The following is a 26078-nucleotide window of genomic DNA, read 5'->3' as shown; positions in this document are numbered from 1 at the left end:
CTATTTCATATGTTAAACTTGTGTATTGCTTTAAGACTTGTGTATCGCTTTAGTTTAAAGTTGGGAGGAGGGAAGAGTAGGAATGCACTTTCAAGGCCATTTGTCTCTCTAAAGAAGATAAGGCTTTGGCAGTTCTTCTAAGGCAGACATGTCAAACACAAGGCCCGGGGGCCGGATCCAGCCCACGAAGTAGTTTCATGTGGCCCCCGAAGCCATCCTGGAAACAGTGAGGGAACGGCCCCCACTGCCTTGGCCCTGGCCCAGAGACCCTCCTTCTGTCAGAGACCCTCAGATCTGTCCCACTCCTGCCCAGGCCCCCATAGGCACGCCTTGATGTGAACGATGTAGAGCTGGCCACGCCCATCCAGTAGGCCACGCCCACCCTGGCCATACCCACCCGGCCCCTTGAGGGCAACCGCAATGCTGATGCGGCCCTCAATGAAATTGAGTTTGACACCCCTGTTCTAAGGGAAGGGAAACTGATTCTTTAAATTAATTGGAGAATATTATTAATGACAAAATTAGAAAGGTGAAAAATTGTGCTTTAATATATTGTGCAAGGGGCGGAGATTTCAGATTCCAGCTTCCTTCCAGCAAGCATTTGCCGGTGTATTAGGCTAATAAAGGACTTTTAAGGTAAACAATGCCTCAGAGTCACTTGAAAAGCCCATAGGTCGGAAACTTGACAGTTGAATCAGTGTTCAACAGGACCTGAAGGACGACAGGTAGGAGAGAACAAATGAAAAAGCTAAAATAAATGCCCAGATGGAATTCAGTAGCTTCAACCGAAAAGGAGGTATATCTTCAGGCAGACTACTAAATACTACTCTATTAATTTAGTACAGTTGGAAGCCATTGGCAATATCTCAATGAAAGCAATGTCTTTTTCTTTCCTAAGATCAAATAAATACAGTAACAGCCGCTCTTTGTTTAAACCTAGGTTGCCCTTCTAGCACGGCACAAGATTTTTTTTATAGAGGGGGTAATAACTGCTTGGGTAAAGGAAGCAAGGGTCCCATAGCTTCTCCAATAATTTTGGTCCAACTGAGTTTGCTGTAAGTACAGGTAGACCTCAACTTACAACAGTTCATTTAGTGACCGTCTGAAATCACAACAGCACTGAAAAAAGTGACCAATGACTGTTTTGCACACTTAGGACTGTTGCAGCATGTTCATGTAATCAACATTCAGTTGCTTTGCAACTGGTTCATATTTATGACAGTGATCCCCTTTTGAGATCTTCTGACAAGCGAAGTCAACCGGGTCCCTAATTTCATAGCTTCAGTGATTCACTTAACAACCGTGGCAAGAAAGGTTGCAAAATGGGGCAAGACTCACTTAACAACTGTCTCACTTGGTTGTGGTCATAAGTCAAGGACTATCTGTATTTGTGCTCATTTGAGGCATGGGTGAGATGTTATTTCATCCCACGAGTATTCCTTTTTTCGATTAAGAATACCCTCTTTACTTTAAATGTGATCCAGATTTTGAGTTTGTGGCCCTGCTGCTCGTGCATCTAGTCTGGCTAACATCGTCTCCCTGGAATTGCCCACAAAGAAGAGGGAGTCAAGCTATTCTCCAAAGCGCCTGAAGGCAGGACAAGAAGCAACGGATGGAAACTAGTCAAGGAGAGAAGCAATCTAGAACTAAGGAGAAATTTTCTGACAGTTAGAACAATTAACCAGTGGAACAACCTGCCTCCAGAAGCGGTGAATGCTCCAACACTGGAAGTTTTTAAGAGGAGACTGGGCAGCCATTTGTCTGAAGTGGTATAGGGTTTCCTGCCTGAGCAGCGGGTTGGACTAAATGATCTCTAAGGTCCCTTCCAACTTTATTATTATTATTATTATTATTATTATTATTATTATTATTATTATTATTATTATTATTAAATGAAATTGGGATCCTTTCATTCACGATACATATGCCCTATTGCTCACTTCTCAAATCAGCAAAATTGCTAATACTGTAATCCATTCTATTGGCTATGTGAGAGCACTACTGTATCATTGTATTTTTGGCTTGGAGGCTATTAAAGGAAAAGGGCTCAAAAATAATGCACCGTTATTTTAAATATTCCAGACTGGCATAAAATAATGCATTCCTATCTATTAATATGGCTCCTCAAAGCCACAGATGGATTGTTGTATTGCAGGATATGCCCAGCTTTTAAATAATAAAACTCCACGGCAGGTAGCAATACCTAGTAAAATTTCTGATTGAAAAAGAACCAAATAAAGCTAAACAGAACGAAACTAGATTCGTAGCTGGCTAAGAGGTGACGTGAAAATCAAAGGATGTAAGACTAGGGTTGTTTTTTTTAATCCTGGAAGAACACAAAGACAAACTACTTTTGCGTTATTACAAAGAAAACTAGAAGTCAAGCTTGATACAAGGGAATATGTAACTTATGCAGAATATAGCACAAGAAACGTAGGCTGAGTGGCAGAGTTGACTTGCTTCTGAACCAAGTTCAACTCTGTAATGATCAAATTCCACTCACATGCTCAACCCATACATTTTGTTGGGCTTTAGGGATGGGGCTACACCCAAAAGCAGAGTAGCCACATTGAGGCAGTATGAATAGAAGAGAATATTTGTAGCTCAGGGTTGAACTGTGATATCCTTGGTACTTTCTGAGCTTGGTTGGATTTTTTATTTTATTTTTATGCAAACATTTCATTACCCAATTACCAAACCAGGTAACACCGTCAGTGCATTGATGATGTTACCTAGTTGAACAACTGGTAATGAAACATCTGCAAGAAAACTCAGAGAGCACCAAAACTCTCATGTTCAGACAGTGTTTAATCCAAGCCTACTTCGTACAAGCAACAGTCAAGGAGTGTTTCTACAAATTAGTTCCACACAGCAGGCAGTTGAGAAGACTGCAAGGTAACCTGGTCTACATGGAATACACCTGCATTGTCCCTTCAACTTCCTGAACAGATATTTTCAGAAACGCTGCTACTTCTTACTCAGCAGTTGGCTAAGAGTAGCTAGTTGCAATTTTTAATTAAAAACAAAACAAAACCAACAGCTGAAGAGAAGGAGGGGAGCATTGTTTCCTTGCCCTTCCTCTTCTTTGTTCCTTTCCCAAAAATCCACTGATCAAAAGGTAGAAAGGAACCAGATGTGAACTGCTCAGGTCAAAGGGTACAGTAATGCAGCAACATACGGAATCAGAGTTCTCATTCCTCCTACTTCTAATTAGAACTCTTGTAGTGTTCTACAACCCACTTAGTTCTTCCTCTGATATGCAATGGTGAATTACAGCAGCATTAAAAGTCATGAGGAGGAGGTAGTTCCCACCGTTGCCATGATGCACACCATCCCCTTTGGCTCTGGGTCAGAGCTTCTGCTCTGCATATAAAAAAAACTGAGCATATCTAGGTTTTAAAGAGCTGTAAGCGGAACAGACAGTACCGGGCCAACTCAATTGGTAGCCCATCAGCATACGTAGTGTTAAGGAGCTATGCCACTCCAAAAGGGCAAAGATCTAGGCAAAATCTCAAATGGAATATTGTTGCACAAAAGTGCAACATGAATAGCTACTGTGAAGTATACCAAGACACAGATAGCCAACTGAATACAGCTGCCTAAAAAAGTGTGTGTGTGTGTGTGTGTGTATGAGTAGTGAAAGTAAAAGTGTAAAAAATATGTAGATCTAAGGCTAGAAGATTCTTAAGCCAAAATCAGTGAGCCCAGTCGAAGAATTAATGCTTCCGATCCATTATCCAGAAGTCATGAGAACCCAAAGCAAGAGCTCTTTGCTGTCTTGAACATGGAATTCTCAGTTAGTCCGCGATGAGAGCCATCAAGCCTAGTTCTTCCAGTTTTGCTCGGATGATGGCATCCCAGCCTTTGTTTGCTTTGGGATTGCGAGGGGACGGGTGCATCACCCCCTCCACGCGTACTGGGATACCAGCGGCTGACAGAGCCTTGTGGGCACGCTGTTCGGCAAAGCGTCCAATCCCAATGACTGTTGCAACACCCAATAATTTCACAGCTTCACACAGGGCATCATCACATATCTGAAGAAGCTGCTCACGCTGAGCAGCCGGCAGGTCAGCCGGTGTCAGATTGCGCCCGCTTTGACTGACAAAGAGCAGCGGGCAATGGTTGTGTACAAAGCAGCGTTGGAAGAACTTTTCGGGCTTGGTGCACACAGAGCGGAAGAAGCCCCAGAAGCGGGCTCCGCTCACCTCCGTATGGGGGCACTCCAAGCCACGGATGGGCCTCTTTGGGTGTTCGCACGTTGGCCGAGACACCTGTCCGCTTATCTGCAGCCAGTCTCGAACAAGCTGCACTGCTCCAAAGGGCACCTGGAGGAGAAAGAGGTGCTGTTATCAGAAAGGTTTCTCGGTGTGGGCACAAAGTGAGGTCTAAATTTGCTTCGCGACATTTGCCGTGGACATTTAACCCCCAAGTTGGAAAAAAAATCATCCTCCTGAAAGTGGAGTGAGAAAAAACACATTGGAAAGACATTTTCCTCTCAAAATGTTCCACCCTTCAATAGGGAGAGATTCCTCCATCCGGGTGCCACTCGATTCCCTCTTGTTTAGCTCCTTAGTATCCCTTCAGGAAATAGTTCAGGCAACTCACATGCCAAGAAGGTCTCAATACAGCCCAGTGCAGATGAGAACTCCATAGGGGTTGCTTTGAAATTCACAATGGAAAGAAAATGGGAAAATGTGAGGAAAAGAAAGGAAGGAAGGAAGGAAGGAAGGAAGGAAGGAAGGAAGGAAGGAAGGAAGGAAGGAAGGAAGGAAGGAAAAGAGAGAGGGAGGGAGGGAGGGAGGGAGGGAGGGGAGCTTGAAGCTCCAAGTCAGAGGACTACTGAGGAATGCACTTTATCTACCCCATGCTTCAAAAACAGTTGTCATCTGCAGTTTGTCACGCAGCCGCTATGGATGGCTGGGAGACTTGCTTTCTCTCCCCTGTCCAGTTTTGCATTGCTGGGGGGCCCTGAAAAGGGCTGAAAGTCACCCCGAAGAGGCGACCAGCAAGGAGGGGCACTCACTGGATCGCAGGAAAGCCGCAACTCTCCTGTTAGACCTGGCGATCCCTCCAAACCAGTGGACAAAAGGATTGGCCATTATGGCTCGTCCCTAGGCTGTGAACAGCGGAAGTCACATTTTCCACCAGGCAACTTTTAAAGCAGCAGGGAAGAGACTGGGTGAGATCTACCTCTTTTACACTCTAATTACTTTCTATACCTCCTTAAGCTGCTAAGCATTTTCCCCCCTGCAGTGAGGGAAGGGGGACTTTTGCCCTCCCTCCAGAAAGAGCGGCGACAAAATACCCAGGGGCATTTTAAATGTTGAAAAAGCAACTGAATCCCAATTGGAACTTTATTTCTCAAAGCATGTGGATTGAAAGATTTTTTATTTCCTATTTTTCTTGTCTACTTCTGTTGGAAATCTGTATTCTTTCTTATGAAAAAAAAGAAAAACTGAAAAGATTAAGGCAACTTTGGGACTCAAAGGGAAACTTTAAAAGGGGCCTGGCTGACTGCCCAGGGAAATAGATAAGATACATAACCTTGAGAACTTTGAAACAACTGCTGTGAAAGGCTTTGTGTTCCCTACCTAGAAAAAGAAAATTATCTCTTTTGGATTTTCTAAGTATAAAGCCTTTACCTTAAAATACCAATATGGAAGAATACCAGGAACAAAATTTATTTATGGATGAAGATCAACAAACTCTCACTATGTTGAAAACACTAATCCAAATTCTTACCGCAACCAATGAAATACTAAGAGGCTATGTGAAGGAACAAGAAGACAGCCCAGATATGAAAGCCCAAACTTTGACCACAACTAAAGAATCATCTATACAAAATACAATAGAAAAAAATGAAACATCCAAGTACAATGACAGAAGAATCTACTATTAAACAAATATTAATATTTGAAAATCCAGAAAAGACATTGACAACTTGGAAAAAGGAAAAGGTTTCTTATACAACTGAGAAGGAACTAGAGGATCTAGAAAAGGACTTTCTTTTTTCTCTTTGAAGACGCTTGGCTTCTCATCCAAGAAGCTTCTTCCATTGAAGAAGAAGCTGAAGAAGCTTCTTGGATGACAAGCGAAACGTCTTCAAAGAGAAAAAAGAAAAAGCACCTTTGGGACAACCAGCTATAGAGGATTGTTGGAAACGATGATTTAGCTGAGGTCTGGCCAACGGCTGTGTTTGGCTGAGCAGCTCAGATTCTACTGAGCTAATTAAGGCCCCGGAGTGGTGCTTGCTAAACTAAATGGAAGCTTTTTCCTTTCCTTTTTTTTTTTTTTTGGAAACTCAATTCATCCAAGCTTGTAGTGGACATTTATTTATTTATTTATTTATTAATGGGACTTATATCCCACCCTATCTCCCGAAGGACTCAGGGCGGCTAACAACAATAACATATAATAAGTACAGAAATTAAGATAAAATTAAAATTAAAGTCATCTGTGCAATAAATTAAAATTAAAAATTAAAAATAAATTAAAAATGTCTGATGTTGCAAAAGAACAGATATACCCACCAAGGATCTCAGTTCTATAGCAAAGTTTTGTGTTTTTTTCACTTTGCACTTTAGCTGCAACAAGTTTCGGGACAATGTTCACTATTTTTTTTTTTAAAAAAAAGGGTTCAGAACAGCAGTTATAATAAAATAATAAATAAACAACAATAGACAGGAATCCTAGGTGAAGTTGAGAGCTCCCTTTTCCATACCTCTCTGAAGCATTAGCAAATGGCTCCAAGTGCACCTCTCTGAGCCGCCCCAACTATTATTATGTCTCAGGAGAAACTCCTAGGTCTCAATTAGCATGGAGACAATAGGCTTAATGTGTTATTGATGTGGTTGTACATTAATGTTGCTGCTCAATCCGACTTTGATCCGGGGATAATGGTTTCACTGCAGCTCTTCTCTCGGGGGCCCCCATCATCCGCAGGGAGCCTGGTGGGGACTGGAATAAGAGCCATTTTTCAGTGGAGTGCCCCACCTTTCAAAGTCCTCTTCCAGGAAACCCCATTTAATGTCTACCATTAACCTTTCAGCATTTGCCAACGTTCTCCTAGGGCCTTGACAGTCTTCTTCCCTTTTGGCTTAAATTTCCTCTGCTGTTGTGAGGTTTGTTTTTGCTGTTTTGAGGCACTATTTCTGTTCCGATATTTTAGGTTTGCAGACTGCATGGAGAACGCTGTTGTTGAAAGTGAGCTGTGCACTTTTCTAAGTGATCATTAAAACCAAACGAGGAGCATACGGAGAGGAGACACAGGGTGTTTCTATGCCTACAATGCACGGAGCCTCCAGAGGCTCCTGTAATATAAGACCCTTCATCTCCATAACCTTTCTCACATATAATTAAAGATGACATGTACTAGGATGCTAGCCAAAGAATATCTATGCTCCAGCATTTATATTGGACTCGTACCAATTTAGCTGTCATGACTTCCCATAAACAATGTGGGAACTCTAAGGAAGGCCTTAAGGTTTTATCATTGGCGGCTACAAGCAAGGCTGGGGCTCTTCCCTGTCTGAACCCCTGGAAACAGCAGCCAATCAGCCTGCAGTGTTGAACTAGATCAAGGTCCCATCCTTTGGAGGGGGCGGGGGGGGCAGTTGAACTCATTTCAGACTTTAAGATAATCAAAGAAAATGTCTCCTGTGAGGAATTGATCATTCATAAAATAACTGCTACGGCATCTGATTTGCCAAATGGCAAATGGATGGAGCCGCTCACTCCTATTCTTGCTCCAACTTACCTTCTCCACAGACTTTGTCTATATGTACTCCTCACTTACTCCCAGTCTTTGTGCAAAGGTTAGGCAATGTGCATTTAAAACAATCCAGCCGCCACTGAGTCTATGTGAAAACCACGGGCATTCTTAGAAAGCATTCTGGACTGTGTTTTCTCTTACAGAAGGCTAGGTTCTTTTACTTTTTTAATTAAAATTAAAATTTACTTTTTTAATTAAAAAAGAAGGTAGTCTTTAAACTAGAGAGCCAGTTTGGTGTAGTGGTTAAGGCATCAGTTTAGAAACTGGGGAGACAGTGAAGGAGGCAAGGGCAAACCACTTCTGAAAAACCTTGACAAGAAAACTACGGGGATTTCTCACGATATGCCTCCAAAAAGGACACATTTAAAGTAAGAGAATTTTTTTAAAAAAATTATATTTAAATATTTTGGGGGGCAAGAATTATGTTAGATACACTGGCGTAAAGGAGTGTCAAGGTGGGAATCCCAGAACTAAATGGATCTCGATACGGGAAACAAATCTGTTTAGTTCGCATTTTATTGTGAACTCATCTAACATACCTTCTTAACTAAGCAAACCTCGAAAGGATATTTGGAAATATCAGCTCTTCGGTGAATTTTATTTCCCTACCAATAAAAAGGTAGACCCTGCAGAAACAATGCAGTGCGCACAAAAGGGTATTGTTGCAAATATTATACTAGGGGGAGAAAGCATTGCACAATTCGTCTGAAAATATATGCATCAGTAAATAATCCTAAAACCAAGTAAGGAATTTGGAGAGGACTTCTTAAAAGACAAGATTTCAAACTGATGTTGAATTAGAACAAGACAAATGGATGTTTGGAAAATAAATCTGTAGCTGAAAGAAATCTAAATTGGTGGATTAGTCAGTCCCCAGTGATACAAAATATGCTTATATGCATACACTGAGTGTGTCTTTAAACTGCATGCACAAAGCACATATGCAGGGTTTTGGAGTGTTAAACTATGAGCACCTACGTTCTGATAACAGAAGAGCTAATGTGAGTTCATAGCACCTCTGGGAAATTAGAATCACAAAATCAGATACTAAATTCCATATGTGGGAAGGCTTTGCCATTGTAATGATGGCTTGATTTGAAACAGGAACTTCTTTTATATTGTAATTTCAACTGATATACATGCAAAGAGATCCTAACACCTCTTGTAATTCCATTTTTGGAACAGACTGAAGAATTTCAGATGCAATTCCTAGTAATAAGAAAGGACCCCAAGGTAACTCTTGCTGTTGCACAGTTTGTTTTCTTAGCTTGTAACATTTGTATATTGCTGACAGCAAAATAGTGCAAATATGAATATACTGTAAATCCTTTACCATGTAGCTTTTTTGTTCCACCTTGTAGCTCTAATCTGTAGATTTTATTTAGTAAGTTTTCTATAATCTGGATCATTGATCTGTAATAAAGAATTTGATTTGATTTGAAATTGAGATGTTACCTGATCCGGAAATTTGCATTTGAGAAAAGGGTTGGCTAGAAAACAATGTCTTTTCCACTTGTAGCAAAGATACGTATCTGTCTCCTTTTAAAAATGAGGGGCTTTATGGAAAAAAATAGCAAAGCCAAGGTCTGTTTGTTTTTTGCAAAAGATATAAAAAAGACAACTATTTGAAACTGGGTTATTTAAGAATAACCTAAAAACAGAATTTAAAACAATTCCTATGCAACACTGGATGCAAGTTTCATGAACTCTGAAAAGGTGGGTTTGTGAATCTCCCCCTGGTTTTTAGTATGTATGTATGTATGTATGTATGTATGTATGTATGTATGTATGTATACTGCTCAAAAAAAAATAAAGGGAACACTTAAACAACACCATGTACTGTATTTAATAGTAGGATGTCTTATCTTGTGTTCCCTTTATTTTTTGAGCAGTATATATATGTGTGTGTATATATATATATGTGTGTGTGTGTGTGTGTGTATTTAAAATGAAGATAAAACTAATATAAAGGAAGGGAAAAAAGAAAAGGAATTGAAGAGAAAGTTAAAAGTGCAAGAAAAGAAAAAAGAAATAGAAAAGAAAGAAAAAAGATACAAAGAAGTTAACAGAAAAGAAATGTTAACAGTATTGTAAGAGAAATGGAAATAAAAATGAATTGTGTAAAGGAAAAAAATATTGAGTTTGCAAACAAATCAGGGAAGGGATTGGCATATAAATTATGGAAAGGAAAAGAAAGGAAAGGAAAGGAAAGGAAAGGAAAGGAAAGGAGAAACTAATATTGAAATTACAAGAGACAGATACCCTATTAATGGATATCCCATTAATATAAATGCTAAACAAAAATATTTCATCAATATTATTTCAACTTGTATAACAGAAATAGATGAATATTTAAAGAAATAAAATTTATTGAGGGTTACAGAGAAATAGAGACAGATTGTGAATGGACCTATAATTATAAGGGAGGTTTCTGAAGCTATAAAAAATATTAAACCAAGTAAGGTGGAAAGACCAGATGCATTATCAGGCTCTTATTATAAATGTTTTGAGGATGAACTTTTACAAGTTTTATAAAAGGCAATGACATAACCTTACAGGGACAAAACATGCCAGAGAGCTGAAAAGACGCCAGTATAGCACTAATGCTTAAAGAGGGACAAGATCTGATTTTAACAAGAAACTACAGACTATTGTTATTGAATAATGACAGCAAGTTGTGATTCTAGCTTATAGACTGAAAATAATTTTGCAAGAATTTATGTCTGTGGACTAATGTGGCTTCTTACCTAAAAAGTTAGTTAAAGGACAATCTTAGAAATGTGCTGAACATTTTGGAATATTTGGAGCAACATAATGAAAAACAAGCTACGTTGATCTTCTTAGATGCAGAGAAGGCCTTGGACATTTTGAATTGGGCTTTCTTGTTTGAAATTTGCAAGATATGAATTTTGGAGAGAATTGTATAAAATGGGGAAAATCAATTTACACTTCACAGAAAGCACAAATCATAAAAAAACAGCATGACAGGAATGCCCACTGTCTCCTCTCTCCTTTATTTTGGTTCTTGAAATACTGAACAGAGTTATAAAATAAGATGAGAGGATTGTTGGAGTAAAGATTAAAAACAAAGCTTATAAGTTCAATTTTGCAGATGATTTTATGTTTGCTTTGGAAGATCCTTTAAAGGGAATTAAAACATTAATGGGAAAATTCAAATAATTGTATGCATTAGCAGGTTTCAAGATTACAAGACAAACATGTTAATAAAATAATAAAATGGAAAATCAAACCGAACTGATGAATAAAGCAGGTTTTAAAACCGAGAAGAATGTAAAATATCTGGGTTATCACCATGACAAATCGAACTGCGTTGTTTCAAAACAACTACATTATGGAATGAAGTTTAAAAAGACACATTAACATCACAAAAACTACAACTGCCATTGCTGGGGAGAATTTCTGTGGTAAAAATAAATGTCTTAACTAGAATGGTATTCTTGTTTCAGAAAATATCTGTTTGGAAAACCAATGTAGCATTTAAACAGTGGCAGAAGGATGTATCTAAACTTGTGTGGCAGGGCAAAAAACCCCACAAGTTAAATATAAGGTGTTAGAAGATGTAAAGGAAAGAGGAAGATTGGGCCTACTTGACTTGAAACTGTATCTTGCAGCTTGCTGTTTGGTTTGGATGAAAGAGTGGGTGCTATTGAGAAATAGAAGGACATGACCTGAAATCTGAGTGGCATGGATACTTGTCGTACGACAAAGTCAAGGTTAATGTGGGTTTTAAAAATGCTTACATTAGATATGCTATATTGAGAATATGAGATAGATACAAACTTGGCTCTCATCACAAGACTCATTTTATATGAAAAATATAATAGGCAAACATGAATGGCCAACTTACTGTGAGTTACTAGAATTTTTTCAATGGGGGTTATAAAATAAAATCAAGAGAAGAATTGGTGGCAGAGGGATCTCAGTTGCTAATGGTTTTCCTATCTACAGTTATTAGAAAAATTTAAAGTGGACCAAAGAATTTATGGTTTTGAACACTGTAAGACTGGATTTGAAATAGAATTGTGTGCAAATGATGAACATGTAATTGCTAAACGTATTTTATTGAAATTTAAACAAAGAGCAAATGGAAAAATGTACGGACTAAAATGTTGGTTATAATATACAGTATAGCTGGAACAGTGGGGAAAAAGTGGTTGAAAGGACTGAAATTTACACTGTTATAATCTTAAAGAGAATGTTTATAAAATGATTTACTACCAATATACATCATTAGAGAATTTGTCCAGAATGTGTAAAAGCACTTCACGTTTCTATTGGAAATGTGAACACCAAGAAAGGGGCATTTTATCCTATTTGGTGGAGGTGTAAAAATAACTGGAAAAATTTTGGATTCAGAGGATTTTAAAGATTAATATAACACTGAGACCAGAGGGTTTTTTGTTTTGTTTTGTTTTGTTTTGTTTTGTTTTGTTTTGGGGGGAGGGGTATATGACAACTGCAGTGAGATTATTATACACACAAAGATGGGATGGTTTGGCATCACCCGCAATGGAGGAATGGTTGATGAAGATGACAAAACTTGCTGAGATGGCTAAATTGACTTCTTCGTTCAAGGAAAAGACAGTATCTATGTTTATTGCTGACTGAAAACCCCTTATGGACTTAGGGTAAACTTAGGATTTTATGGTTTTGATGATTAGATAGAGTAGATTATAAAAAGAAGAGAATTACATTGTAACCATAGAATAAGGGGTAAATTTACAATTGTACTTAAAACTGCTTTGTAAAGAAAATCAGAAGCCATTTCTTTGGCGCTAAGTGTTTCTGACATTCAGAGAACAATCAGTCAATTTACACGTACACACCCACACATGTTTAAATCACAGTATCTCAACAAGCACTCTGCCACACTTATCAATTCCCTACCCATTTCCTTTCCTGGCATAGCATCAAAGCAGAAACTGAATTATCTCTTTAGGTGTTAACCAGTGGGAGGAAATTGGGGAGACAAGAAAAACCCACTTAGCCAGAAATATGGACAGGTACAGACCTTCTGCAGAAAAAAAATATATATAGCAAATTTTTTCTGTATGAGATGTTTTACTACAATAACCTCACTACAATAAAGATACTTTTCAGGACTCAGTAATCTGTGCGAGAGGGACTAAACTGTTTATGTTACTACATGCTATATACACCTACTTGGAGTTAGAACAATTAACCAGTGGAACAACCTGCCTCCAGAAGTGGTGAATGCTCCAACACTGGAAGTTTTTAAGAAGAGACTGGACAACCATTTGTCTGAAATGGTATAGGGTTTCCTGCCTGAGCAGGGGGTTGGACTAGATGACCTCCAAGATCCCTTCCAACTTATTATTATTATTTCCTATAAGAATGAACAAAGTAGGGCTGAGACTATTGTGAGTGGGGAAAAAGTAGAGCCACACTTGACCCTCTCACCCATTACATTCATCCACTTGCTCCTGCTCGTGCAACCATGCAAAAAGGACTACAAAAGGTACTAGTGTCAATGCTGCCAACATCGGATGTTTTTGCATTGACAACAGATGGAGTTGTAGCCATTTTCTTCTTTTTGCTTTTAGAGTTAGATGATGCTGGGGAGGGGGGGAGAACGTGCATGAGAGTCCAGCTAGACATAATAACACTGAACCTAGCGTGAGAATCAAGGTGGTTGAAATAAGAGATGATAAAGAATTGGCGGGCTGGAGAGCTGGAGGGGAAGCCCATGCTTTAAACTATTTGGGGAATGTGATTTATGACTGTTAATTGGAGGAGGGAATTGTGCTCTGATGCTATGTGCTCAGGGGAGGGGAATTCAGTTTTTGGCTTTGATTGTGTTAGTGCCGATGCTACGTATGCTACTCGAATAAAGATTCTTCAAGGTGAACAATGCCTCGAAGTTCTTTGAAGAGTTTCATCTGTCGGAACCATGACAACTACTAGCCTATTGCACCTCTGTGCTAGACACAGAGAGGAATACAGTACTAACTCAGTATGCATGTAATTCTTTCTCAGCTGAGTTTACTTGATTAGCACTCAAAGAGAAGGGTAGATCCGAAGGGTTGGACTACAACTAATATCAGTCTCAACTTCAAGGAAGAAAAGATTACTGTAAAGAAGGGTCCCAGCAAGTTGTTTTTTCCTAACCTCTACTTCTTCCTTGTTGGCCTTTCCTTCTGCTCATTCCAATAAACTACCTGTGCTTTACACAGGTACATTACGAATTACATTTCCATTAGAAATTGAGAAAACAAAGATAGGTGAAAAGATTGTAAGGAAAAGTTGAAAGAGCGGGCTACCTTTTCTATCTTAAAGAAGGAAATGTTAAAGGTTCCCATTGCCATTTTCAAGTATTTAAATGGCTATCCTGTAGAAAGTGGAGCAAATTTATTTCTAGTAGCCCCTCAAGGTAAAGAATCAAATCAATCGATTCAAGCAGCAAGGGAGGGGTGTGTGGAAATAGACTAAATATTAAACTGGACAATGAAAGAGACCCCTTTGAAGGCAATAGTCTTTTCTTCTTAAGGAGTTTTCTTTAAGGAGAGGCAGATTAGGGTAGATGAGATGAATCTCAGCTCCATCTGACCTGAAGGCATATACAGGGGCATTCGGTATACATGCACAATCCTAATCCATCTTTTGCTGCATATTCAGTTCTAGTTTTGTAACCCTGATCTTCCCAGCCCCAGACTTGGTTGTTCGCTTACCCCAGTCTGAGCCATGCCAAAAGGCCCTGGATTCATCCCGAGAAAGAGCACCTCCTTTGGGGAATGGCAATATTTACGTACATAGTCCCGGTGGGGCTCCCAGGCATAATCCAAAGGGTTATAAACATACTGGACAGGATCGAGAAAGCTGAGAGAGTTCAGGCGGACTATCTGCTCTCGCTCAATGTGAAGAAACTGTTCAGCCAGCCCACCTTCTTCCAGAAAGTTCATGGGAGCCTCCCAGGAGTTCATTGGTGCTGCTCCACCTGGCACAGGAGAAAAGCAGCATCAGTTCCCGAGATGTGTGTGTGTGTGTGTGTGTGTGTGTGTGTATTTATGTGTATATTTATGTGTATATTTATGCGTATATTTATGTGTATATGTATATGTATATGTATATGTATATGTATATGTATATGTATATGTATATGTATATGTATATGTATATGGGACGCGCTGGCTCAGTGGGTTAGGACGCTGAGCTTGTCGATCAGATGGTCAGCAGTTTGGCGGGTCGAATCCCGAGTGCCGCGTAACAGAGTGAGCACCTGTTACTCGTCCCAGCTTCTGCCAACCTAGCAGTTCGAAAGCACGTAAAAATGCAAGTAGAAAAATAGGGACCACCATGGTGGGAAGGTAACAGCGTTCCATGCGCCTTTGGCATCTAGTCATGCCGGCCACGTGACCACAGAGAAGTCCTTGGACAAACGCTGGCTCTTCGGCTTTGAAACGGAGATGAGCACCAGCCCCTAGAGTCGGAAACGACTAGCACGCGTGTGCGGGGGAAACTTTACCTTACCTTTATGTATATATGTATATGTATATGTATATGTATATGTATATGTATATGTATATGTATATGTATATATGTATATATGTATATATATATATATATGGTAAAAGTTCCCCCGCACATGCGTGCTAGTCATTTCCGACTCTAGGGGCCAGTGCTCATCTCCGTTTCAAAGCCAAAGAGCCAGCGCTTGTCCGAGGACGTCTCCGTGGTCATGTGGTCATGTGGCCGGCATGACTAGACGCCAAAGGCGCACGGAGCGCTGTTCCCACCGTAGTGGTCCCTATTTTTCTACTTGCATTTTTACGTGCTTTTGAACTGCTAGGTTGGCAGAAGCTGGGACGAGTAACAGGCGCTCACTCTGTTACGCGGCACTCGGGATTCGACCCGCCAAACTGCCGACATTCTGATCGAATATATACATATACATATACATATACATATACATATACATATACATATACATATACACATACACACACACACACACACATATACTTCTCTCTCTCTTTGAGGGAGATGGGCGGTTCAGAAATGTGACAGACAGATAGGCAAACAGACAGACCGTTAGATGGATGTAAACGATGATGTGATTCTACTGGCCAGGTCTCTCCATATCTTGTGATCTTGCATAGATCAATCAATAGACAGGCAGGCAGGCAAGCAGGCAGGCAGGCAGGCAGGCAGTGTATGCTAAGGTAAATCTGGTATGAAGAAAGAAAAAAGACCTGTTCATGAGTAAACCTACTTTCTCAGTAAACATAAGCCGCACCTCATTCTCAGTTTTGCTGTTTATTGCTGATGTTCTCCAACCTCCATACGTTAAACAGAGACTAGTTTATACACGTATAACACCAACACTAACCGAGTCCCTGCTTAATTCATCTTCTGGCTGTAATTTTCCTTTTCCCCAAAATAAACATGTAAACATTCTTTATACTGCAAGTGTGTGGAAAAAGCAAGGCTGTGCACACAAAACGTCAACTCATTTTTCTCAGCAGAATTTGAATGCAAATGTTGCATTTGGACCTTAAGCTTGATTAAACCTCCTCCTCAGAAGAAGGATGCTAAGATAGTTGTGTTCAAACAAGCCCTCATGCTAACCATGGAAGACATGGCAGCGCAGACTGGTGCAAACCTTAGCCTGAAAAATATTTGTACTTTCTCGAGGAAAATGAATAAGACACGGCAGACTTCAGATATAATTTTTATGGTGAACTTTTATTTATTTTTTCTTACCAGGCTGATTCTTCTGCTGAAATGTCCGAAAGCATTTCTAATATCCCACTCTAATATTGCCTTTCTACAGCCAGCCTGTAGTGATAATGCAGCTTTTGTTACAGCCTTAGGAAGCACAGCTTGCTGAAATGAAAAGAAAAAAAATCATAATGTAATTATGGAAACTATTTTGGTTCAGACACTTTAATCTATGCCCTAATTGAAAACTCTAATTTCACAAAAGCAATGTGGGTTACCCAGGAATTGCTAAACATGGGGGCTGATGATTTTGCTGTGATAAAAATGTTTTTTTTCCAAAGCCAGACAGATTATCAATTACAAAACTGAACATATTTTTCCTGCAAAATTCTAGTAGTTTGACATTCAAAAATTCAACAGGAGGCAGGTTCCCTCATAGCAGGAGAGCCTTCACCTGTTGAATTTCTGTTCACCATGTAGGCAGTAATTACCCAAGGGAAAACAATTGGTTGCTTTCATTGGGCTTACATTCTCACTAAGACCTCTCAGAGACCGACCAATACCAGACCACTTTCCAACCATTTGAGGGTCTTGGCTATCCTACAAATAAGTGAGACATTTGTTAAGTGAGTTTTGCCCCATTTTGCGACCTTTCTTGCCACAGCTGTTAAGTAAATCACTGCACTTGTTAAGTTAGTAACATGACTGTTAAGTGAATCTGGCTTCCCCCATTGACTTTGCTTGTCAGAAGGCCGCACAAGGTGATCACATGACACCCTCCCCCCCCCGGGACTCTACAACCGTCATAAATATGAACCAGTTGCCAAGCGTCCGAATTCTGATCACGTGACCCTGGGGATGCTGCAACGGTTGTAAGTGTGAAAAATGGTTATAAGTCACCTTTTTCAGTGCTGTTGCAACTCTGAACTGTTGTAAGTCTACCTGTACAGGCAGTCCTTGTCTTACAATCATTCATTTAGCAATCATTCGGAGTTACAACAGCACTGCAAAATGTGACTTACAACCGTTCCTTAAACTTATTGACCATTGCATCACCCCCACAGATACTCCAAACCAGCTTTGCTTAACAGGAGAGGCCAGATTTACCTCACTAATAACTGCATACTTAACAACTGTGGCAAAAAAGGACTTAAAATCGTATGCAACTCACTTAACAATCACATTACTTAGCAATGGAAATTCTGGTCCCAGTTGAAATCTTAAGGTGAGGATTGTCTGTATTTTTAAAACAAAAATGAAAAAAAAGCCAGTGCTTAAGATTGGATCCTGCTTTGTGCACAAGGACCAGGCCAAACACCCTCCTATTTCCCCTCCCCTTGCTTAGCCATATCTTAAGCCATTCCCCCTTAATCACCACCACTCAGGGAGGGGTTCAAATTCTGCCCCCTTCCCTTCCTTTCAATCCATCAAAGCACCCCCTTCCTCATGTCACACCTTGATCCATGGCAGCTCGCTCTTAACGGCTTGATTTCTTCCACCGCTGAGCGGGTGGGCAATTTCTATCACAGCTCCGCTTATAAGTGAACCAGGCAAGGCCTCCAAATATATTCCTCCACCGGGAATGTGCCTTTTATTGCCTTTTTTATTACCATAATTAGTAAAGCATTCACTCAAGATACAAAACATTACTGTAAATAACCCATAAAGGCTTGGTGCTGTGATTAAAGACAGACAGCCACCTCCCAACATGTGCTCCCTTGCTGTCCTGAAAAAAGATAAAATAAAATTCAAGAGCCACACTTCAACGGGAGAATATTTATTCAGCAAAGGCACTTCAGTGGCTGATTACTCAGAAGGTGTACTAAGTGGGGCATGGAGATGTCATGCCTCGGTCTTACCCTCCAAAATAACCCAAAATCTGGATTCAGAAAGATCTAATTTAGCAGGTTAAGAGGCTGGGCCTTCAATCTCTGAAAAGCAACTCGATCAGTCAATCTGAATTGAGCTGGAAGGGACCTTGGAGGTCTTCTAGCCTAACCCCCTGCTCAAGCAGCAGGCCCTAGACCATTTCAGACACGTGTCTGTCCAGTCTCCTCTTAAAAACCTCCAGTGATGAAGAACCCACAACTTCTGAAGGCAAAGCTGTTCCACTGGTTAATTGTCCCACTGTTAGGAAGTTTCTCCTTAATTCCAAGTTGCTTCTCTCCTTGGTTACTTTCCATCCATTGTTTCTTGTCCTGCCTTCTGGTACCTTGCAAAATAAGTTGACCCCTTCCTCTTGGTGGCAGCCTCTCAAATACTGGAATACTTCTATTACATCACCTCTAGTCCTTCTTTTCTCTAGACAAGCCATACCCAATTCCTGCAATGAATTGAAAACTCAGGAATATTGGTGATGACACAAACATAACTCATCTGATATAAAATTTCATTAAGCCTTAAATCCATGAATGCGTTTAGCCCCCCTTCTCGGAAGAGGTGCAAACTTCATCAAAAGCCCCTTGGCACAGTACAGTTAGCCTGACAAAACAAGGATCAAAGCTATTGAGAAATTTTGTTTGTGCAAACTGTTTAATAAGGCATAGAAAGAGGTTCACAGCTCATCTAAAATTAGGCAAAAGGGCTGTCCTTACAAAGGAGCTCCAGTCAGGGGGCTACCACCAAAAAGATCCTCACCCCCCCCCATTTCCTCATGATTTTGAGATACAACAGGATCTAAAAGCAGATTCTAAACTACAGAAGCAGTGTAGAGAAGTTGCACGCGAGCCCCCTCCCTAAGTTTACTCTCACCACTGTCAGTTCCGGCATTCAAAAATTACATGTTTATTTTCTCTATGTAAGTGTAGTTATTATACATTTGATGCAGCACAGCCTTCTATATTAAGCACAGATCCATTCCGCCCTGTGATCTTTCTCTTCTGTGGCAATCTGTGACAGGTTCCTTTAAGACTCTGTCTGCAATTTTAGCACCACTCTCTGGTTTGTTTGTTTCTAATTTCATACTCCAGTGTAACTATTGGGAGATTTCTTTTTACATTCTTACTCCTCTTAACGTTCGGTTTTAATTGTAATCTGAAATAACAATCTGATTCTAACAAGAGGAGGGCTCACCACCTCCTAGTCATGTTACCAAGCTAGAAAATTTATTTACTTTTTCACGTTTTTTCTATTGGCTAGTAAAGCAGCTAGGCTGTGGAATCTGGATGGGAAGGAGGCACGGTGGGATTCAAATATGTGAACAAGCAGTTCTCTGTGTAGATGCCACTTCCAGAAGTCCATTCTGGGCCTGGGCAACAAAAAAATAGCTACCGGTTCTGCTGAATTGGTGCAAACTGGCTGAATCCCACCACTGGAAGGAAGGCCAGAGTGTGAACATTCAAAGGGCTTTTAGAAGTAGACATGTGAAAATTCCCATCTTCCAGGCTTGTCATTACAGACATGTTTGTGTCAGAAGTATCAATATTTTGGATATAGTGACCGCACACCATTATTTATTTTTATGTTACAAAGCTGAATTGGCCCCAGAAACAAAAGTGCAAACTCGCTGTGCCAGACTGAAGCTTCGTGCACGTGTAATCCGGGGTTTTAAAAAACAATCAAGAGGAAAAGAAACTTGTGGTTAACTCAGAAAGTTCTGCTGCAGTCTATGCTTTTCCACCGTGCACCATCACAGATATTTTCTATAGTTCAAAGACAGGAGTGAGAGAGAACAGCTGAGTAGCTAGAATCAGCCTACTTTTTCCTGCCAAACGAAAATGGGGCCTCCGTCTCTTGGCCTATTTCAAACCCTCAAAAGAAACTTTGTCTCATAAAATGCTACGAGGCTGCTGAGAGATTTCACTACCCTGCCAATTGCAGAGAGTGTAAATCTACCAAGTTGTGGACATTAACAGCCTGAGAACTCCATGCTCCCAAAGTACAAATTAACAACTTCCCATTTGGCCATCAGTGGCATCCCAGGGTGTGAGAGTGCTTAACAAGTGATTTGGGATTAAAAATAAAAAAGTGGGGAAGTCAAGGGAATCCTACAAATCGTAATTTACAAATGGCAGTTCCTCAGCAGGCAGGCAGAACTATCCTAGCCACGAATGTCTAGGGTACAACTTTATTTGTCCTGCTGAAGAAAAAGTACTCTCAGGAAAACGTACACCCTCCGTCTCTGGGATGGAGATGGAACGCAGAGTTGGAAAGAAACTGTGGCCATTTTGGCTATGTTGTATTGGAGAACTGAAACAAACGCCCTCCAAAGACTACTAAATATTACCAAAAGAGAATATAAATCAGTCAGAGCAGCTTCTCTTTTTCATACTCACTAGAGAATTACATTCCACAAGGGATACCTACACCCTCTTGAGAGAGTCCATTGTGTCAGGGTTTGTTATGAGAAGGACCCTAATACAATTACTGTTAATACAAGGCCCCAGTTTTGGAATTAACTTCCTGTTCGGTTGTAATTGGTGCCGAGCCATGGAAGCTTTCAGGGGCATTTTGCCGAGCCCTAAATTTCTGCTACTGTGTCATCTATTTGCTATTGATGTTTTTGTTCCATAGTCTTGGGCGATCGAATTCTAGCTGTTTTGTGTTTTTGAAGATGTGGGAATTGGGGAAGCAACGTACTACAAGCTGGCAATTTTACGGAGGTTACCGCAAAGTTATTTTATTGAAATGTGTTTTAATTCACGGCTTCCCTTGCTTTGGGATTGTTTTTAATAAGTGAAAAGTTGTATACCTTTGAAAAAAAAATTAAAAAACTCTTTTAGCTGTAACACTATGCAAAATAATGTGCTCTGTGAGTTTCCATCAGCTGCTTCAATCGGGGGGGGGGGCACCTGCCTGGTGATTTATTGTAGAATAACAAGATTATTTGAAGAAATCAACAAAGGATTCTGACTGGTAGCATTTTCATAATGGGAACAATAAGAAATGGTTTTGTCTCCAAATGAAGCACAGCATGGTAATTAAGATGGCAGCTTCTTTTCACATATACAGATCAGCCCAATACTGTATACTGCTTGTGGGAGCAATCAATAGCTGGTTTCATCCTGTTTGGTATCTATCTGCACACACAACAGCTACATTGGCTGAAAATTATAGTAGTTGAAGAGTCCACACATCTGGAGAACATCTGATCGGCTTTTTGTTTTATTTTTTTGCACCTGTGTCTTATTGTTGGACTTTGTGCGTCTAGCATTTCAAAAGCCCAAATTCTTCCAAATGGGATTTGAGGATATTGGAAGCTAAACTAAAAGAATCAAGGTAATTCCTCTTGAACTTTGCTTTTCTGGCAACTTCTGCAGAGATCACCCCCAAAGAGGAACAGCTACAGTACATATGGGGACAAGCCCAGGGGACAGTCTTTGAAGTGACCTAGCAGCCCAAAGACTTCAGGAGATATTTCATTCATGCTAACGTAGTTTGGAAAGCATCCCTTTCAAATACTTTATCTGGTCTCATTGCACAGTTGGTTTACAATTCTCATTTTCATGCACATGTGCACTGTTTCAACATAGCTGTGCATTTTCTCATTGTGTCCGCATAGGCTTGACTGCATTCTGATATTCTAGGATAGCAAGGCAGCTTCAGGGTGCAAAACAATCTTTAGAGGCCAACAGAATGGGAAACAGTGCCAGAATTCAGAATTTTCTAAGCCAGTGTTTCTAAAGGCAATGAGATCGGCAGAATCAAAATTATTTTTCCTATACTGAAAATACTTGCAAAATTTCAATATCATTATTCTATTATTTTCATTTGTTAAAAAAGGGGGAGTTCATGAAAAATATATTATGTCACATCTAAATGGTTTAATATTATTTTTAATGATTCAATATTCTATAAATACATCAATTTTATTTTTTTAATAAAATTGGTGTATTTATAGAATATAAAAATATAATCCATACAAGCAAAAACTCATTTGGGGTCCTAAATATTTTTTAAAAGAGGGATCAAAAAGTTTAAGAAACTGAGATGCTCGGTTCATCTAATAAATAAATTAATCCCAATCCTAAAACTGAAGCTATAATGCTATGCCCAAATATAAAATATGGGTTAGTGCAAAATACTGATTCACGCAACAGGTTAAATAAGTGGCTGGATTTCTGGAAAAACAATCAATTTGGCATAGCGATTAAGGCAGGGGTCTTCAAATGTGGCCCTTTTATGACTTGTGGACTTCAACTCCCAGAATTCCTCAGCCAGGCACGCTTAAGGTGTTGGCTTAAAAACCAAGAGACTATGAATTCTAGTCCCACTTTAGGCAGGAAAGCCAGCTGGGTGACTTTGGGTCAGTAACATTCTCAGCCCAACCCACCTCAAAGGGTTGTTGTTGTGGGAAAAACAGGAGGGAGTATCAGATATGTTTGCTGCCTTGAGTTACTTATAAAGTAACCAAAGTGGGATAAAAATCTAACAAATAAGTAAACGTTGAGCACATTTAATGTACTATGCAGTTCCTTTCTAGCTGTTGAAGTATCCTAACCTATGGGATTTTTGCACCTCACAAGACTCAGCAAAATACTGACAGCACAAAACAAGGCACTTTCGGGCTTAAAATAGAGAGTTTGGGTCTTCATCTATGATGCAAACATGCCAGGCCACATCCTTTTTCTGTATGACACTACCTTTCTTTTGTCCCCAACCCATGGGTAAGCAGCCAACTGCTGAAGATAATTTAAAGAAATCTTCTTCCTCTTCTTCCAGCACCATCCAAGGACAACTACAAGGTGTAGGAAGCCCATTAGGAGTTTGTCAGCTATTATTTTGGAGGGTATGCCAGGTGACCAGCCGTGGAAAAGAGGGATCAGCAAATTTCATGCCATTAGTTTTCTGTTAACTCAAGGAGGGCAGAGAGCATGTTAAACAGAAATGGGGAAAGGCCTCTGCCTGTTCAATTCTTTGGGCTTGAAGTGATAAAAAGGTGGGTTTTTTTCTGAATAGGAAACAATGGGTTAGGGCAGGGGTCAGCAACCTGAAACAGTGAAAGAGCCACTCGGAACTGGTTCCCTCACAAAAGGAAAAACTGGGAGCCGCAAAAAAATGTGTGCACATGCACGTACATGCGCGCATGCACAGAACAGGATTTGACTGAAGAGTGGAGCCAAGGCGAGATATGCACCTACCCTGCATATTTGAATTGATTGGTTGAACTTTTTTAGTCCCACTTTTTTTTTTTTGGACTGCACATGGCAGAGGACTGGGAGCCGCAGGAGACAGCTGAAAGAGCCGTATGCGGCTCCGGAGCCGCGGGTTGCAGACCTGTGGGTTAGGGCTTTTAAAGGTTTCAGTGTTTTGATTTGTTGTTGGCTAGCTTTGAAGAAAATCAAATTTATTATATATTTATTTATTTTTATTTTATTTTTATTTTTATTACATTTATATCCCGCCCTTCTCCGAAGACTCAGGGCGGCTTACAAGCTTAGCAGTAGCCTTCATTCTATGTATATGCCTGCTTATTAGGGCTTTCACACACACCCCCAAGCGGCATTATTACAAAGTCAGCTTAATTGCCACCAACAATCTGGGTCCTCATTTTACCTACCTCGGAAGGATGGAAGGCTGAGTCAACCTTGAGCCTGGTGGGATGCGAACCTGCACTAATTGCAGGCAGCTGGTGTTACTTAAGGAGGCATTAGCCCTCTGCTCCACCAAGGCTCATATATATGCAGAATTTATAATAACTTTACAGTCTGTAGAGATAAAGAGTTGATTTCTCATATGCAAAATTGAAGTGTTCGTTTTTTCTTAGACATTTGTTTACGTTTGACAAATCCTTAAAGAACTCAAGTGAAGTTTCTTTGCATTCAGAACCAAGTGCACCAGAGTATCAACCTGCATCCCATTAACCTTACTGACAGCTTTAGCTATCAGTAGCTAGCAGGCTAAGACAATAGATAACAGGCTAAGAGCCCACCCTATAAAACCAACAAAGCTACAGCTGAGCCATTTCCTGCTAAGCTTGTAAGCCGCCCTGAGTCTTCGGAGAATAATATAAATGGATATAAATGGAATTAAAATAAAAAATAAATAAAAAAAATTTCCAAGGCTCATGTCACAAGATTATTTTGTAGAGAGTTACCAAGGTCCGCAAGCAGTCTATTCTGATCACAAGGCAGTATAAAACTGCTAAGCTTGTAAGCCGCCCTGAGTCTTTGGAGAAGGGCGGGATATAAATGGAATTAAAATTAAAAAAAAATAAATAAAAAAACTGTCCATTAAAGAACTGGTGCCTGAATTGTCTTTTCCTTCTTCATCATCTCTCAATAAATCATAAACCTAAGAGCAGTAGTAAATTATTTCAGATCTCCAAGAGTCAAATAAAATAAAAGAGCTTCCTAGATTTTTGGTTGAATTGAACAGGAATTGAAAAAGTGGTTGCTGTGACTTTTTTTTTCCTGAATAGCTGCTGTACTTGGTAAACTCTCTATCACATAGAGCAATCTGAACCAGAGTTCACCAAGAGGAAAGTTCAGCTAAACTCAATAAAGCATTGGAGGGGGGCAACCCCCCCCAGTCACCACCCATATTGAGGTTGGCCATGGATAATGAGAGTAATGGGAGTTTTCTCCAATAACTTTGCTGTAGTGTATTTATAATGCTGTTCCAGACCATATCATAGCACCTTCCAAACTGGGATGATTCTTATATTCAGTCAGCAATTTCCCCCACCTATTTGGTTTCTTGGTATCTTTTCCTTAACCTTGATGGAAGAGCTTGGACTAATGCAAAAATCTGTAGTAGTGGTCAAAGAGGAACAATAATAGTTCATCTGCAAGGCATTTTGTGGAAGCATTTCAGGACATCTGAGCATCCAATCACCAAATTTAAGGAAGATGGCCAGCCACCAACTACCTACTTGTATCCCTGACAAAGAACTTCAATTTTCAGAGGCCGTTTACTCCAAATTAATAGATGCCTGAGATAAAGAACTGAAGTTTACCATCGCCTTCCTGGATTTTCGCGTGGAGGCAAGACCCAAAGGCCGGACTTATAATCATGGGATGTATGTGCGCATAGTGTTGTGTCAAGATAATTTGCTCCGCAAAACACACACACACACACACACACACACACACACAACTCCTCACGTTCTTCCCGTACCCAGATTTTCCAGCCCACCCAGTAAAGAAACAACTTTGTCAGCCACGAACAAAAGTAAAACAACAGCCGAGAAAGGGGGAAAGCAAAAATCGCCCTCCCGCTTCTCCTCCCTGTGCCGCCCCTTGTTTCTCAGAGCCGCCCGCCACTCTTTCCCCCTCTTTTCCCAGGGCCGTCTACTAAGGACACTCACCAGCACTCTCTGCATCGGGCCATCTACGTACATTTCCTGGGCGGGGGCGACGGTGGCTGCTGGGAGTTGTAGTTTAAAAGAAAATAACAACTACGACCAGTTAGGAGCGCTGGTCCTTCTTCACACTACAACTCCCGGTATACTCTAGTGGAACAAAATAAAAAAAGAGCTTCCGACATTTCCGGAGAACGTCATCTTTTCAGTGAATGAAACCTAGAGGGGCGTGTAACATTTGAATGGGTGATCTTTGAATGTGCAAATGAGCAGGGCTTAAACAGGTGCAGAGTACCTTGTCCATATTTTTTTTCCAATACTGCATCATTGTGTTTTTTTTTTTATTTCCCACGATGATATCCCCTT

General features: G+C 40.2%; 1 protein-coding gene across 1 annotated transcript; it reads right to left on the bottom strand.

Annotated features, from left to right (window-relative positions):
- Positions 1–2315: 2315 nt before the first annotated feature.
- Positions 2316–25749, bottom strand: SMUG1 (single-strand-selective monofunctional uracil-DNA glycosylase 1). The gene is made up of 5 exons (XM_083355034.1): positions 25719–25749; positions 16514–16636; positions 15840–15978; positions 14482–14747; positions 2316–4325 (listed from the first exon to the last, which is right to left on the bottom strand). Exons 1-5 carry the CDS (start codon positions 25731–25733, stop codon positions 3798–3800), a joined length of 1071 nt encoding a protein of 356 aa, XP_083211160.1. The 5' UTR covers positions 25734–25749; the 3' UTR covers positions 2316–3797.
- Positions 25750–26078: the final 329 nt, after the last annotated feature.

The sequence above is a fragment of the Vipera ursinii genome (genome assembly GCF_947247035.1).
Source record: "Vipera ursinii genome assembly, chromosome: 2".
In the NCBI taxonomy this organism is placed as follows: Eukaryota; Metazoa; Chordata; class Lepidosauria; order Squamata; family Viperidae; genus Vipera; species Vipera ursinii.
Note: the sequence above shows the minus strand (reverse complement) of the source record. Positions and strands in the feature narration are given on the sequence as shown.

Bases quoted from the DNA above. Each gene is read 5' to 3' on its own strand.
- SMUG1 (XM_083355034.1), bottom strand. The intron at 14,748-15,839 runs GTCTGTCTGTTT...CTCCTGTGCCAG, and splicing joins TCGTTTACATCCATCTAACG to GTGGAGCAGCACCAATGAAC. The intron at 4,326-14,481 runs GTAAGCGAACAA...TTTCTCCTCCAG, and splicing joins TTGGCATGGCTCAGACTGGG to GTGCCCTTTGGAGCAGTGCA.